The 17,580-nt window shown below is 46.0% G+C and overlaps 1 protein-coding gene across 1 annotated transcript; it reads left to right on the top strand.

Annotated features, from left to right (window-relative positions):
- Window positions 1-15,486: 15,486 nt before the first annotated feature.
- On the top strand, window positions 15,487-17,337 carry LOC307032982 (general transcription factor II-I repeat domain-containing protein 2B-like; the record flags this gene model as incomplete). Its single annotated transcript, XM_079671251.1, has 1 exon — window positions 15,487-17,337. One exon carries the CDS (start codon window positions 15,487-15,489, stop codon window positions 17,335-17,337), a length of 1,851 nt encoding a protein of 616 aa, XP_079527377.1.
- Window positions 17,338-17,580: the final 243 nt, after the last annotated feature.

The raw sequence follows: 17,580 nt of genomic DNA, 5'->3' as shown, positions 1-17,580 counted from the left end.
TTAGTATTGTATACCTGTTTACTTTATTCTCTTATTTTTCTATAGCTATAATGATCATATAAAGATGTGCCTTTACCTCACTGGTTGGAGAAAAAGCTTCTTATATTCGTTAGCATAGCTAGCTAAACAGATGCTAATAACAACAACGTTATTGACTGTATGATCAGTATGACAGATGAACAGATCGCCACTGGGCTTTCAACTAAAGACACAGCCACGCAAAAACTGCGGCATGTGTACAGCTCCTTATGGGTATTGCAATTTGTGAAGTCCTGGCCCGGAGCCGCGTTCTGGTGCTCTCCGTTAGAACTACACTCCCAGCAGACGAGACATATACCACATGATGACACGTTAGGCTCGTGTTGTGTTCAAGGACCCTGACCTTGGCCAGGAAAAACACGGTTGTTTATTTATTTTGCGGTCTAGATTTATTGAATTTTTTTCTTTTTTGTGTGTGTTTATAAATTACCCCGAGGGCCGTACCAAATGGTTTCGCGGGCCGTATACGGCCCGGAGGCCGGAGGTTCCCCACCCCTGACTTACATTGTCCCTTTCAAATGAAATGGAAATAGTAAACAATGAAGAATAGTAGGAGCTATCCCCAAGAACAACATTCGAAAGCTGAATATGAGGAATTTGAATTATATAAAGTGAAAGCATTTTGAATTGTTAACATGTTACTGTTATAAGTTTCACTTTATTATCTATCCTCAGGATCCTTTCTTAAGTTTCTGGCACCAGCAGCAGCAACAGAAAAGGATAAGGTGTCCCATCTAAATTCTGATGATGGTAAGTTAAGTAGGCTATTCCACTTTTAATTGATTATACTGTGCATCGCTCTCCAAAGATTCCTTGTAACATGATATTCCCTGTTTCTTTTTTGGTCATAGCAGTTCAGTCAACATCTACCTCCAGTGGGGCGTCAATATCTACCTTGAGTGGGGCGTAAACATCTGCCTCCAGTGGGGTGCCAACATCTGCCTCCAGTGGGGCGTCAACATCTGCCTCCAGTGGGGCGTCAACATCTGCCTCCAGTGAGGCGTCAACATCTGCCTCCAATGGGGCGTCAACATCTGCCTCCAGTGGGACAGCAACATCTTCTCATCATGAAGATGACACGTCAACCCCTACCTCCAGCAGCACGACCACGACTACAAAAGGTTTGACCACATCAGACGACCCTGCACAATGGCCAAATGTCCTAAATGATAGTGAAAAGTGTGCACTAGTAACAAGAGGACCAATACAAGAAACGGATATCTAGTCTTTCTGCAGAATACTGAAAAATACTTCACGTAGATTTACAAAGAAAAACTATTCTGGTTTTAATTCTTCTTTATATTTATATGTGTGATTTATTCGTTTTTGTATGTCTTTTATATTCACATTACTAACTAATAACTCACTTTAAATATAACAAAAATGCGAAGTTGTTAAATAAAAAACTGTTTACATTTAGCAATTTTTTTGTTGGTGTCAGATTATTTATAACACAATGGTGATGAAAGCTGATTCGAGGGGCCCCCAGTGAATTTTTGCCTAGGGCCCCCACAGACGCTAGAATCGGCCCTTCACTGCAGCTAGCCACTTGTGACCCAAACAGCCTCAGTGTTTGATGATGCAGCTTCTGTGTTTGTGCATTGTAGTGTAAGCCGCACGCATTGCTAAATGCTTATATTTTCTGTTTCCTGACAAACCTTCACTTACCAAAGACTATTAAAGGAGTTCCTATCATTTCATCCTCACTCTCCTGCTTCTAATCAGTTCAGTTCCCAGTACGCATACCTGTCCTCTCCTTTGGTTCCTGCTCACCTGTTGTGCTTCTGTCATGCTTCTGACTTCACACCCTGCTTACACAGTGCATGACATTAAGGATTTTGGGAGATGGCCCTGTGGGCCATCTAAGCTAATTTACAGATGGCCCTGAGCCCAATAGAGATTGCCCTGAAAAATTCGCACGGACGAAATGGCACGAAGGGTTTGGGGGGCCTCCCCCTAGAAAAGAAACGATTTTTGCAGGTCTTAGATGCTGTCTGGTGCATTCTCTAGACTGAATTATAAGATGAACCACCACAATATTATATTGTACAATTTCAAGTTTGTTTGTTCTTGTTTGTGTTTGTTTTCGCTTGCATGCCCTGCATAGCTATAAGAAATACTTAAGTTGTTTGTCAAGACACTTTCCATCTGATGAAGGCAAATGCCTTCCCAGATGTAAAAAAGTAGAAAACATTACATTCAGTTGTAACTGCCAAAATAAATGGTAAATGGTAAATGGACTGTACTTATATAGCGCTTTATCCAGTCTTTAAGACCCCTCAAAGCGCTTTACATACTACATGTCATTCACCCATTCACACCCATTCATACAGAGCAGTGTACCTTACTCTAGGACCTAACATTCACACACATTCACACACCGTTGGCCATGCCATCGGGAGCAACTCAGGGTTAAGTATCTTGCCCAAGGATACATCGACATGTTGACTGCATGGGCTGGGATCGAACCCACAACCTTCTGGTTGAAAGACGACCGCACTCCCTCACAGCCACAGTCGCCCTTAATAAACATTATTTACACTATTATGGCCCCTGTTAAAAATGTTTGTAATGTTATGAACTGTAAGTTGGTCGAAAGAGTTCCCGTTATCCGGCAAATCTAAATCTCTTTGGTCAAAATCATTTCCCTTTAGCGCAATACCGCTTCAGTTGCGCCACTTACAGTATGTGACAGACAAGAATAGTCAATTATAATGTCTAACACTTAATTGGGAGAAAGAGATGTCCTGTATGGGTCGATTGTGCGTTGATCTGTTGGTAATGCCTCGGGGTTCCGGTGGGCATGTAAACAAATGCATAATGCTGCGCTATACTTTGTGGCCTCACCCAGTTGCATAGCGACACTTATTGTTTAGGTGTCTTTTAATAAGCAGGTAGTCATATCATTAGCTAGAACTAGCTGAGTCTGATCGATATGGACATAAACGCGAGTGAAGTCTAATCTGACGGGAGAGAGAGATCAGCTGCTGCTGACGAGTCGACAGCTCTGCATGATCACATGCAGCGGTGAGCGGAACAAAACACACACTTCAGGTTAGAATATCACACGTAGCTATTTTAATTACCTCTCAAACTACCTAAACTAGTTATAGATATGTTTAGTTTTACTGTCGGGTCACTCATTACTGAATTCGCGAGCTGCATGATACTGGCATAATAGATTGCCCGATCGGGCAACCAGCAGGTGAGGCTTCATTGCCCGAGCTAAATACTAGATGGCCCCGGGCCATCGGGCAGTCCTTAATGTCGAGCCCTGTTACATGAAACCTAAAGTCCCTTACACACCAAGCCCATTTCGGCCGTCGATGTTAGCATGTAATCTCTTTGCGTCTATACTACTGGCCATACGGTAGTCTAGGTTGCCCTCTTGAGGCTCTGAAACGCATGCGCAGTTAGTCTGTGTCGACCTGGGGCATGAGGTCCACTGTTCGTTAATGGCTCTGTATTGGTGTTATGCACGTGGATTAAATAAACCAAGTTAACAGAAGATAAACGTTGTGTTTATTTGTAGTAGACTAACAGTCGATAGATTTCGGGCCGTCGAGGAGCATCGCGTCGCCCTACTCAGATTGGTGTGTACTGCACCGTCGTGTCTTTTCGGCCGTGCCGACACCTTCCGCCGCCGATTCAACATGTTGAATGTGGCTAAAGGCCATCGGCCAAAGAAATCACTCTGATTGGCTGTTCTGCTAGCGAATCAGTGCATGAGAAGCGAAACGGAAGTGAGGGACATAAACAAACTATTAAGAAGACAAATCTGAGATTTAATTTAACTCCAGCTCTCGACAGAGGTTCGGGAAAGCCCCATGAGCTTCTCGCTGTAGAGTTAAAATGGAACGCACACGCAATTTGCTGTTTGTTTATATGACGCAGTCTGTTCTTCTTCTCTTGGTGTGTCACGCAGTCTGTCTTCTGGTTGTTGCGTCTTTTGAATGACGAATACACACTACCGCCGCCTGCTGGTAAGGAGAGTTATTGCCACTCTCGCATGCGCAGTTCGTACGTGCTACTTGGCCGTCGGCTGAAGTCTTTGTGGTGTGTTCCAGTGCGACACATGGCCAAGACGCAGGAGACGTGAGGCAACATGAGGTGATGTTCCGTCGGGACGTGTTCTTTGTCGTTCTTTGGTGTTCCTTGGTGTCAGTTTGGTGTGTAAGGACCTTAAGAGTGATCACGTGTGAAGGATTCTGCACTGATACTGTGTCTGTTGAGTATACATTCCGAAGTGTAGTAGAGGTTAGTTTTAAGTGTGTGTGGTACAACATAAGCTGTGTGTCTCCATCTAAACAGGACAACTACACACACACTCGCCTGCAAGCTTTGTGATACTGAAACACACACACACACACACACACACACACACACACACACACACACACACACACACACACAAACACACACACACACACACACACACACACACACACACACAATGCAAATGACAGATTGCTCTTGAGTTTTGCAGGTGACAGGTGATATGAAAGAATTTGTGTTGGAGATAAGTACGTATGAGAGAGTAGATCGGTACTGTAGTTCAGAACAAAACCTGTGTGTGTGTGTGTGTGTGTGTGTGTGTGTGTGTGTGTGTGTGTGTGTGTGTGTGTGTGTGTGTGTGTGTGTGTGTGTGTGTGTGGTCATCATCACACATCAGCTCTTCCTTTCTAAAACTTCAGCCAAGTGAAAGACAGACCTCCTCTCCTCTTTCTCCTGGTTTCCTCTCCTTCCTGCTCCCTCCTATCTGTCTGTTTGTGAAAGGCCGCTGGCAGCACAAAGGCCTGTGGTAGGTAGTTATAGAGCTCCATTGTCACACAGCCTTCCTCTATCTTCTCCATCTTAATAAGAGCAGTCATCATTTAGAGTCTAAGTCTCTCTCAGCCTCCTCGCTTTAATTATGACGTATCGATTGTCTCGTTAAGTCTAGTTTGGCTTAATGAAATCTATTGTTACCTCTAATTCTGCCTTCCATTGTCCCGCCCTGCAGCGCTCGGTGTGTGACGTCGACCCGGGCCCTCTTTGTGCCGCCTAATCTCACCGAGTGTGTGTTAGCCTGTGGGTTCTTGTGTCTGTTTCTGTACGTTTGTGTGTTCTTTTCTCATTGTGCTTTAAACTGTGTGTGTGTGTGTGTGTGTGTGTCCCGCTCTAAAAGGCGCTGCTGTCACCGTTTATCTGCTGCTTCCTGATTCCCTTCCATCGACTCTCAGCCAATCAATTCACTAAATGATGCAATTATACGCCCTCCCTCTCCCCCTCCACATTTAAAGTTGAGAGGTTTATTTTGGATCAATCCAGACCACTTTGTGTGCAAATTACACAATTGCATTGCCTTCAGATTCCTTAGGCAGCCCAATTGGAGCGAGCCCTGGGTGTGAATGCCTAATGAGAGACCCTGTCCTTCAAAGAGGCTCTGTCGAACACAGGCAGAGACAATTAGAGAGGCGGCAGCAAAAAAACAAAACAATTCCTGTTTCTTCACAGAGCTCCACTCCTCCAGCTTTACACCATATTGGATCCACAGGCCAGATCCATCCGCCAACACCCATTGGGTAAAATGCTGCTTTAAGTTGAAAACACGTGTCATTTTGATCCTGTTAACATGTCTACACTGAACACAGTCCTTAATGTATGGTGAATAATGCTTGGTACATGTTCTGATCTGCTCTCGCTAAGCCACACAGCATTGCAAAGCTTCCTCTCATCAAAGAAGTCTACGAACAAAGATCTGTTGAGCCGTGAAAGGAGAGGAGATGTGTGAGATGTGTTCCATGCGACCATCTCCAAAGACATTATTGAATGACTTGATGTATTGTCTTGGAGTGTGGAATAATCCAACCTCAACTGTCTACGTCACGGTCATGACTGGACAAAGGTGGACGTCATTGATGGGGGTGATTTAAAAATCAAATTAAAACAAGGATGGTCACAGAAGCTTCCTGTGACCCATACTGTTTAAAATGAGCTTTAGGTTATGTCGATTCAAGTTGTGCTTACTATGACAAAGACAGACAATGGACGTATAAAGGAAATTAGACAGTGGATATAATAAAACAGACTGAAAGACCTAAAGGATCCCATTCTGTTCATTTCCAGGTTCATATCAGTGTGTAGTGTCTCTACTTTAAAGAGTCCTCTCCTGCTGATGTTCAGGTGCATATCAGTATGTAGTGTCTCTACTTTAAAGAGTCCTCTCCTGCTGATGTTCAGGTGCATATCAGTATGTAGTGTCTCTACTTTAAAGAGTCCTCTCCTGCTGATGTTCAGCTGTATATCAGTATGTAGTGTCTCTACTTTAAAGAGTCCTCTCCTGCTGATGTTCAGGTGTATATCCGTATGTAATGACTCTACTTTAAAGAGTCCTCTCCTGCTGATGTTCAGGTGTATATCAGTATGTAGTGTCTCTACTTTAAAAAGTCCTCTCCTGCTGATGTTCAGGTGTATATTAGTGTGTAGTGTCTCTACTGGGACATGTCTCCATGCTTTAATATTCAAAAAGCTCTTTTTATTTTTCTCATACTGCCTGTGCTGCAGCACCTCTTTTCACCCTCTTTCTGAAACCAGAGCCCAGTCTGCTCTCATTGGTTAGCTGGCCGGCTCTGTTGTGGTCAACTGCTTAGAGAGATGTCCCGCCACTTAACCTATCATATACACTGTGTTGGAGCGCTGGCCAATAGAAGTGTGTTAGATGGTGATTCATTTTGTTACAGAAGCAAACAAAGGATTCCAATGGGAGGGGAGTGTGTGGGGAGAAACTTAGGAATCTTAGCATTTGCAGACCATTTACATGCATAAAAACCTGTATAACACTACAGGAGAGGAATCACCCCCACATAAGAATAAGGCCTCTTTAAACATGGCCTACAGTGAGTCTCAAACCTCCTCAAAGGTTATGTGAGCAGTTCTCAATCCGTTTGGATGCTTTTACACTTGGCTTTGTGATCTGCACAGGACGCGTGAAGACTGAGAGTAAATGGGGTCTGAGATCTCTGCCCACACAGGGTCAGCTCAATTTATTCAGTTCTGTTCGCCCTCTGACCTGCCAGTATCTCCTTATTTATACCCCGACCCCCCCCGACCTGACGTTCACTGCTGGCCTGTGGATTATGAATCACAACAACAGTTAAGGCTCTTATTTCTCAAATGTATTTCAGTCCAACCTCTCAGCGTGCCCCCCCACCCCTGCGAATGACACCCAGACTGACAGCTCAGCTGCAGTGCTGGGCTTTAAAGGAGTCGCTCACCCAGATCCCTGTCTGACCCCGGCCTTTTGCTCTCTTTCTTCTGCGCTTAGTTCAGGTTCTAACACCAGTCAACTAGAAAACACTCTGATCCCCGGCCATGACTATCCCAGTGTGTGTGAGCCTGTGTGAACTGGACAAATCTACCAATCTATTCCCCAGCAGCAGTCCTGAGCAGTGAAACATGGCGGGCGGTGCTGGCTGACTGGAGGGATGATGGATGGAGGCTTGGTTAGCTCTGCATCACGTTCTGAACATCAAGAGTGCTCCTGGCAGGCAGGGAACAGAGCACCGCTGGAACCTGAGAGGAGGCGAAGTTAACAGTGACCTCATGACGTGGCTGTCATTTGACTTTACTTGTTTTATTTTATGTATAGAAAATGTTTAGTTACGGACAACGAAGCACAGCGAAAGCCTTGATGGATTTCAACATGTCCTGGAGAAATAATGTTGACAACAGACTCAAATATATTTGGTTCATTTGCACATAAAAAAGTTGTTTAAAAAAAGTCAAAGTCGTAAGCCTGTGTACATAATACTGTTTTGTCTCTTTCCTTCAAACATGATGTCCGTAGGGAGGCTGGACCTGGCTGTGTACAGCTTTATTCAAATGAGCTGAATCGACTGGATATCTTTCAGATTTTATGCCCAGTGGTGGACACCATGACAGAACATGGAAAGACAGAAATGTGAAATAATCTAGGAGACACTTCAGTGTCCGTAATACAAACACTGAGATACCATTAAGATCATTGGAGTCCTTGCAGTCAAATTGAAGCTGGACCAATGAGCCATGACAGCGGGCCAGCATGCACCGCAGCAAATGGAATGCAGCCGTTATGATGACTGCTTTATATCAACATGAAGTATGAACAAAAAACTGAAGTAATCATTTTTAGCAAAAATTGTTTGCTTCTATTTGATCAAAAATATTGCCTCCAAATTGCATTAACCTCTGTAAACAGGTAGTGGAATGTTTCCATGTATACAGTACTTTACTTTACCTGCCATGTGACATAACTGTCACGGCTGAAGGGCAAGGTACACAGGACCCAAAAGCAGAATATCCAAAAATACTTTTATTGCAAAAACTAGCAACAAAGTAAAAATAAGGCAAGGCAAAAAACACAAATCCCTCTAAACAAAGAACCTTCCAACAACATCAAATAATCCCACAAAGACCAACAGAAAAACCAGAACCTAAATACACACAAACTAATCAACTAAACAAGACACAGGTGAGAGGGGAGGAGACAACACCGGGCACCAGGTGCACACAATCAGCAGAAACAGACACGATGGGAGGGGAAACACAGAGACAGGAAACCAAAGACAGAAATGACAAAAACACAACACAGACAGATCGTAACATTACCCCCCCTCAAGGGACAGATCCCAGACGTCCCTAAAAAGTCCAAAAAACGTCCAGCAGGGTGGGTAGAGGGGGTCCGGAGGACGGGCTCGGGCCGACAGCCCAGGGGCACAGCGGAGGACCCGGAAGGTGATCTCGGGCAGACGACCCGGGGGCAAGGCAGAAGCCGAGAAGGGGGACTCGGGCGGACGGCCCGGGGGCAAGGTAGAGTCCAAGGTGGGGGACTCGGGCGGACGGCCCGGGAGCGAGGACCAGGGCAGGAAGAGTCAGGGGGCCGGGCCCGAGGGCGAAGACCGCGGCACTCAGGGGGCCGGGCTCGAGGGCGAAGACCGCGGCTCTCAGGGGGCCGGGCTCGAGGGCGAAGACCAGAAATCTCCGGAGGCCGGGCAGGACCCGGTGTCGGCCGAACAGGAACTGGAGCCGGTTGGAAAGGCTTCGGCAGGATCCCCCACGGAAGAGGACCAGGAGTTGGCAAGACCCCCGGCGAGACAGGTTATGGCGGGGCCTCCAACAGAACAGGACAAAGGATTGGCAGGACCCCTGGCAGGAGAGTAGTCGGCGGGACCTCCAACGGGACTGGACATGGAGCTGGCAGGACCCCCAGCGGAACCTCCAACGGCACAGGACATAGGGTTGGCAGGACCCCCGGCAGAAGAGCAGTCGGCGGGACCCCCAACGGGACAGGACATAGGGTTGGCAGGACCCCCGGCAGGAGAGTAGTCGGCGGGACCTCCAACGGCACAGGACATAGGGTTGGCAGGACCCCCGGCAGAAAAGTAGTCGGCGGGACCCCCAACGGGACAGGACATGGGATTGGCAGGACCCCCGGCAGGAGAGTAGTCGGCGGGACCCCCAACGGAACAGGATATGGAGTTGGCAGGACCCCCGGCAGGAGAGTAGTCAGCGGGACCCCCAACGGGACAGGACATAGGGTTGGCAGGACCCCAGCGGAACCTCCAACGGCACTTCAGTAGGGACTTGAGTTGGGACTTGAGTAGGAACTTGAGTAGGGACTGGAGAGGGAACTCGAGAGGGGACTCGAGAGGGGACTCGAGAGGGGGCTTGAGAGGGAACTCGAGAGGGAACTCGAGAGATGACTTGAGAGGGAACTCGAGAGGGAACTCGAGAGGAAACTGGAGAGGGAACTGGAGAGGGAACTGGAGAGGGAACTTGAGAGGAAACTGGAGAGGGAACTCGAGAGGGAACTCGAGAGGGGACTGGAGAGGGAACTAGGGAAGGGACTAGAGAAGGGACTAGATAAGGGACTAGAGAAGGGACTAAAGAAGGGCCTTGGGAATGGACTAGAGGAGGAACTAGAGAAGGGACTAGGGAAGGGACCAGAGGAGGGACTGGAAAGGGGTCTAGAGAAGGGACTATTGAAGGGACTAGAGAAGGGACCAGAGGAGGGACTAGAGAAGGGACTAGAGAAGGGACTTGAGAAGGGACTAGAGAAGGGACTAGAGAGGGGACTAGGGAAGAGACTAGAGTAGGGACTAGGGAGGGGACTGGAGAGGGAACTAGAGAAGGGACTAGAGGAGGGACTAGAGAGGGGACTTGAGAAGGGACTAGAGAAGGGACTAGAGAAGGGACTAGAGGAGGGACCATGGCTGCTGGGGCCGGAACCAGGGCCTGAACCATATCCTCTGTCACGGCTGGAGGGCAAGGTACACAGGACCCAAAAGCAGAATATCCAAATTCAGAAATACTTTTATTGCAAAAACTAGCAACAAAGTAAAAATAAGGCAAGGCAAAAAACACAAAAATCCCTCCGAACAAAGAACCTTCCAACAACATCAAATAATCCCACAAAGACCAACAGAAAAACCAGAACCTAAATACACACAGACTAATCAACTGAACAAGACACAGGTGAGAGGGGAGGAGACAACAACGGGCACCAGGTGCACACAATCAGCAGAAACAGACACGATGGGAGGGGAAACACAGAGACAGGAAACCAAAGACAGGACCAGAAATGAAAAAAACACAACACAGACAGATCGTAACAATAACAGTGAATGATCACATCTTTTAATATTGTTGCAAATATCCATATCAGAATCAGAATCAGAAACAGAATCAGGTTTATTGCCAGGTAGGTTCACACATTCTAGGAATTTGACTTGATGTCATGGTGCATACATAAAATATAAAAAACAAGAAATCTAATATAAAACACAAAATCTTTTACAAAGTATAAATACAGTTAAACAGCAAAACAAATTAAATAAAGCAGCAATTTACATGGAAATAGAATGATATGAATGAATTTTAGAATATAAACTATGAAATGTGAAATAAGAATATGTGCATCTAGGAGTATGAACATTGTGTGCATTAATGTAATGTATATAGTCTACGTTGTAGCTGAGGTAAAGTGTCAGTGGGGGGGGGGGGGGCGGGCCTTGTTTAAGAGGCCGGTAGCGGAGGAAAAGAAACTGTTCAGGTGGCGAGAGGTTTTGGTCCCGACGGAGCGCAGCCTCCCGCCATAGGGGAGGGGAGTGAACAGTTTTTGTCCAGGGTGGGAGGGGTCGGCCAATATCTTCCCTGCCCGCCTCAGGGTTCTGGAGGCGTGCAGGTCGTGGAGGGATGGCAGATTGCAGCCGATCACCTTCTCTGCAGAGCGGATGACACGCTGCAGCCTGCCCTTATCCTTGGCTGTAGCTGCAGCGTACCAGATGGTGATGAAGGAGGTGAAGATGGACTCCATGATGGAGGTGTAGAAGTTCACCATCATCGTCTTTGGCAGGTTGAATTTCTTCAGCTGCCTCAGGAAGAACATCCTCTGCTGTGCTTTTTTGATGAGGGAGCAGATGTTCTGCTCCCATTTGAGGTCCTGGGTGATGATTGTGCCCAGGAAGCGGAAAGACTCCACAGCAGTGACTGGGGAGTCACACAGAGTGATGGGTGGGGCTGCGTTCTTCCTGAAGTCCACAACCATCTCCACTGTTTTTAGGGCGTTGAGCTCCAGGTGGTTTTCCCCACACCAGGTCACCAGAAGGTCCATCTCCCACCTGTAGGCAGACTCGTCCCCACCAGAGATGAGTCCGGTGAGGGTGGTGTCGTCTGAACTTCAGTAGCTTGACAGACTGGTGACTGGAGGTGCAGCTGTTGGTGTACAGGGAGAAGAGCAGAGGGGAAAGAACGCAGCCTTGAGGGCAGGGCCAGCCCTAGACTTTTGGGGGCCCTAAGCGAGCTTTGGCTTGGGGGCCCCCCTCACTCTAGCGCGTTCTCACTACACACAACACGGAACCAACTTTTGTCTTATTATGTTAGCATAAGCACACATATTGTATAAATAAGCATGTAAACACCGTGGACCTAACCTCCTCTAGGGGGGTCCGGGGGCATGCCCCCCCGGGAAGATTTTTTTAAATATTGAAGTTAAAAGCATCAATCTAGTGCACTTTGAGAGCAACATTAAGAGATCTATGGATACATCTCTCAACACCCATATGAAACAGAACTGTAAACAGATTTTTCTTTATGGATATTTTACAAATCACTTAAACTGTATTCTTGTTTTTTCATATAGTATTTCATAACTGTTTTTCATTTATTCTCTCTGGCTGTCCATCTCATAATGTTCACATAGAAACTAGCTGTCAATAGGAATATCATTCAGAAGAATTATAATTTCTTGCAAAAATCTGTCACAAAAAGAGGTTGCACATTCAAATGCAGGTGTTGTTATGGCAACGTCAGTGGCCAAACAGCCACATTTACTGCTGCAAATACGTTCAAACATGCTGTCGACAGGTAAAGCAGTGGCATGCCACCATTTCAGCTGACTTTTTCTCAGAAATACTGTCACATAACATCCATATATTTCAGTGCTAGGTTGATGCTTAGCTAAGCGGAAACACTTTAACTGACAGGACTCCGGATCAGCTGTGTACTGTAAGGTAGCTTCTAGCTTCATTTCGAACAGTAAGTCAGACATTTAGAGAGCTTTCTTTGAAATCACCAGGTAATGCCAAAAACCATTACATTTAGATTGTATGACAAAGTGTTTATTTAATATATCTGGCTAGCTATAGCTACTTGCTAACGGTTTAGCTTACCCCCGCGATTCAAAGTAACGTCAACGTAGCTGTAATTTATGCTTTGCTTACATGTTCGCATAACTTGGAAGTTACTGACATGTACATACCTTGTTTACCTGGCTCAAGTAGTGGCTCTGGGGTTGTTGTGTAAGCCACTACTTGAGAATTGTCGTCTTTTTTAAGATTTTTTTTTCTTATGTCCATCTTCAAAAACTCTGAGTCCGACTGACAGTTTATTTTAAACATTGTCACAGCTCACAGAATAGGTACCTGTCGGCCAGAAAAACAGATGTTTATTTCCATTCAACTCTCTGGTTGGTCTGGTGTCTTGCCTCTGTTGCATTCACTGAACACGGGAAATTACAATCCTGCCGTCCTCTCTTGTGTCATGATGAGGTTCAGGTAAAGCACGGTTAATGTATTATATTATTGACTCAATAATATAATACATGACTTTGATAGTAGGCAATCTAGGCATATTAACACAATTAATTAAACATACTTATCACAGTGGCAGTGTACTGATATATTTATTTATTTTTGCTAGGGGGCCCCTTAGTGGCTGCGGGGCCCTAAGCGGCCGCTTATGTCGCTGAATGGGTCGGGCCGGCTCTGCTTGAGGGGAACCGGTGCTGATGGTCCGGGGGTCAGAGACGTGTTTCCCCGGCCTCACGTGCTGCTTCCTGTAAGACAGGAAGTCTGTGATCCACCTGCAGGTGGAGTCGGGCACGTGCAGCTGGGAGAGCTTGACCTGCAGCAGAGCCGGGATGATGGTGTTGAAGGCGGAGCTGAAGTCCACCAACAGGATCCTGGCGTAGTAGTTTCCTGGTGTGTCCAGGTGCTGGAGGAGGAATGAAGGGCCATGTTGACAGCGTCATCCACAGACCGGTTGGCTCTGTAGGCGAACTGCAGAGGGTAGCGCACCAGAACATCGAAGCAGCCATCCGCGGCGCCATCTTTGTTGACAATATGTTATTTTTGCTTCCTCTTTTTCGTTATTTTTCTTTAAAAAAACTTTAAAAAGTCCAGCATATTTGTAGTGTGTATTTTCACATGAGCCTAAGTTATTCTGACTCTGAGCAAAAATATAGTGTATCATTTAAAGTCCTTTTAATAGCCTCCATTAACAGTTCATGTTGAATGAAATAATAATCAAGACATTTCTGATGATGACTTCCCTTTTGCTCCACTTCACAGTAGCAAGGCTCTTTCAGGAGGAGAGACAAAGTTAAGGTATGTTGAGACAGAGAGACTGACTGTACACAGAGAAGGAGAGGAGGAGAGGAGGAGGAGGAGGAGAGGAGGAGAGGACACAGAGGGGAAACATGTGAAGAGGCAGATGGGGGGGGGGGGCAGTAAATCAGCCAGCCTCTTGTCAACACCCCCCCCCCCCCCGCCCCCTTCAGGGGCTTCTGGAGCCACTGAGCTGAGAATAACAAATGGCCGTCATTGGCCAGGCAAAAAGCTGTGATTATAATTATCACATCCCACACTGACCTTGCATAAACCTTAATCCTTCTCCAATGGAGCATTTAAATAGGCTGCCAACGGCGACAGAGATGAGGAGCGAGGGAGGGAGGAGGTGATGGGGAGGCAGGAGAGGGGGGAGAGCGGGAAGAGGGAGGGCAGGCGAGACAAATGGAAAGACAAGGAAATGGAAAGGAAAAGGAGCTGAGGCTGGAGGAAGAGGAGGAGGAAGGGGAGCAGGGGGGGAGTGATGTGTGGAGAGGAAGAGGAAGGGGAGCAGGGAGGGAGTGATGTGTGGAGAGGGAGAGGAGGAGGAAGGGGAGCAGGGGGTGATGAAGGTTCAGCTCTTCAACACGAGGAGGTGAGGAGCGCTACAGTGAAGTTATTAACAGCAGACTGGTGGTGAGAGGATTTCAGAGTGAGATCCAGATGTTCCTCCCACCATGGAGCTGCACCTGAATCACACACTCCATTACCCGGGGGGGGGACTCAACCCCCTTAATGTGTCTTCAGTTAAAAAACTAAAACTAATTTGAAGTGGGAATTCTCTTGAACAATCTAATTGTCATTATTCAGCAAAGTGAAAGGGATTCCTTCACATCATCGCTAACGGTGAGCTCACAGTGAGGCCTCAGTGCTCCTGTCGCATGGGGTCTTAAGGACAGGGGTGGGATGAGGATGTATCTTTGTAGGCCGAACAGGAAGTTGGCATTGCAACAGGATTTCCCTATGGATTTTGGAAATACTGTTGAAGCTCTCTGGCAAGCGTACGTTTATGATGTTCAGCAGGATCATCTCCATATATTTACAGCACTCATTTCCAAACCTCGATTTCTGCTCGCCATTCTGCATGGGGCTTTTAAAGTCATGTATCAAAAGGTATCAGGAGTAAAGGTGTATCTCTGGATTCTAAATACATTCTAAAATGATTGCTGATTATCCTCGTAACTAAATCATTTGAAAAAGAAACTCCTGAATAGCCTCTGTCACTATCAGAGAAGCAAAAATCATATAGATCAGCGATACTCAACCCGCGGCTCGCGAGCCGCATGCGGCTCTTTTAAGACTAACTGCGGCTCTTTTAAGTCCCACTTAAAAAATTAAAAAATAAAAAAAAATCTTTGAAAAACGAAAAACAAAGTCAGAAGAATTCATCAACATTTCATTATCACTCACAAGTCACACATCAGTCGTCGCCCCTCCCCCTCTGAATAGCCAATCAAATATTATGTCAGGTTTCGCGCTCTGATTGTTTCGCGCGAGATAATTGCTACGTCACACTGGGAAAACTATACAGCACTATGCAAAAATGGCTACGACTAAACGGAAATATGAAGAGGAATATCGAACATTTACAGAGGACTGGGAACTGGAGTTTTTCTTCGTCTCCACCGGTTCGGGAAAATGCACCTGCCTGCTTTGTGACAACATCATTTCACAATTTAAAAGGTCCAATTTGCAGCGCCATCACGACACAAAACACCCGAAGTTTAGTACCGACTTTCCGAAAGGTGGAGAGCTGAGGGCGGAAAAGCTGGCTAGACTCAAACAGAACCGAACTGCTCAAAAAAACTTTTTCCACACTAATACGAGTGAAAGAGCGACAGAGGCATCCTACAAAATCACACATGAACTGATGAAAAAGATGAAGCCATATACTGATGGAGAAATGGTGAAGGACTGCATACTGCTGGCTTGTTCAACGTTGTTTCCTGAGAAAAAAGACCTGGAACGAGAGGCCAAAAAAATGCAACTGTCGGATTCTACTGTAGCTAGGAGGGCATCAGACATTTCAGAGAACATTGCACATACTCTTAAGGACAAACTGTCATCCGCTGAGTTTGTCAGCCTTGCAATGGACGAAAGCTTGGATGTCAATGACACGCCACAATTACTAATCTTTATCCGGGCGGTCAACAGTAAGCTTGACATTACAGAGGAACTGCTTGACATGGTTTCACTGAAAAATGGAACAACGGGCATTGAAATAAAAAACGCTGTGCTGGAAACATTACAGAAGTTTAACATTGGCCCAGAAAAAATCACAGCATTCACTACAGATGGCGCACCGGCGATGCTTGGTAAGAGGAACGGAGCCGTGGCCTTGCTGAAAGAGACGCTTAAAAACGGCGGGGTTGCTGCTGAGGGTATTTTCTCATACCATTGTATTGTGCATCAACAAGCCTTGTTTGCTAAGTTCAAATGTCTGAAGGAAGTGATGGCAAATGTAATCGAAGTGGTTAATTATATCAGGGCCCGTGCAAGAAACCACTTAAATTTTAAACTGCTGTGTGAGGAGTTTGACACTCACTATGGAGATTTGGTGTTACACACCGAGATCAGATGGCTGTCTAAAGGACGTATGCTTGCACATTTAATGGACTTGATTGAACCCCTGAAAGCCTTCAGTGTCGGCCAAGGGGAGACTTCCCGATTTTCCTTTTTGGATGATAAAGAGTGGGTGCTGTCTGTTGCGTTCCTGTGTGACATTACGCAGCACTTGAACGAACTTAATCTCAAGATGCAGGGAAGAAACAAGACCGTGTATGAGCTCTACACGGCTGTCAAAGTATTTTCTGACAAACTGGATGTACTCGACCAAAGTGTCCGTGGTTCTGATTACCGTTTCTTCCCCACCGTGCAGAAAGTGATGGCGAGGCATGCAGACGCTCTCCTGACCTGTCAATCTCAATTCTGTGAGGTGCTAACTGAGCTCAAGCAAAACTACACATCCAGATTCCACGACTTCAAGGACCATAGCAATATTTTTCTACTTGTGAAAAACCCATTCCTGATTGAAGTCAATGAAATGAAGCAAATAAGCGACCAGCTCGGACTTGTGCAGCTTCAAATGGAGTTCGTGGAGTTAAAGAGCTCAGATGAACTTCAGCGTCAATTTCGGATTACAGATGTCGTGGACTTTTGGAAACTGGTGGGGCATCTACCAAATATCTCCAGACTGGCAAGACGCATCATCTCAATGTTTCCGTCCACATACCGGTGTGAAGCAGCATTCTCTGCGCTCACAAAAATAAAATGTCGCAACCGAAACAGATTGAGTCTGCAGCACACAACAGAGGCCCTCCGGATCGCCGTTTCCAGCGCAGAGCCCGACTTCAAATCACTTGTGCGGCAGAAGGAGTGTCAGAAATCACATTGAGTGTGAAGTAAGGTCAACATTACTCTTCTGACAACCCCTGCTGTGTATAATCTGCTGTTATATGGACTGTGATTATCAGTAAACATGCTGTCTGTTATCTGTTGTTTTGTGTGTTTTGTGGTTGCAGTGAAAATAAGAAATCACAGTTATTGCACTGTACATTATGCTTTTCATTCTTAAGTAACATATTACTATTATCCATATTCTCAAATGCATAAAGGTTTCAGGGAGGAAAGGAGCGTT

The sequence above is a fragment of the Notothenia rossii genome (assembly GCF_949606895.1).
Source record: "Notothenia rossii genome assembly, chromosome: 3".
NCBI lineage: Eukaryota > Metazoa > Chordata > Actinopteri > Perciformes > Nototheniidae > Notothenia > Notothenia rossii.
Note: the sequence above shows the minus strand (reverse complement) of the source record. Positions and strands in the feature narration are given on the sequence as shown.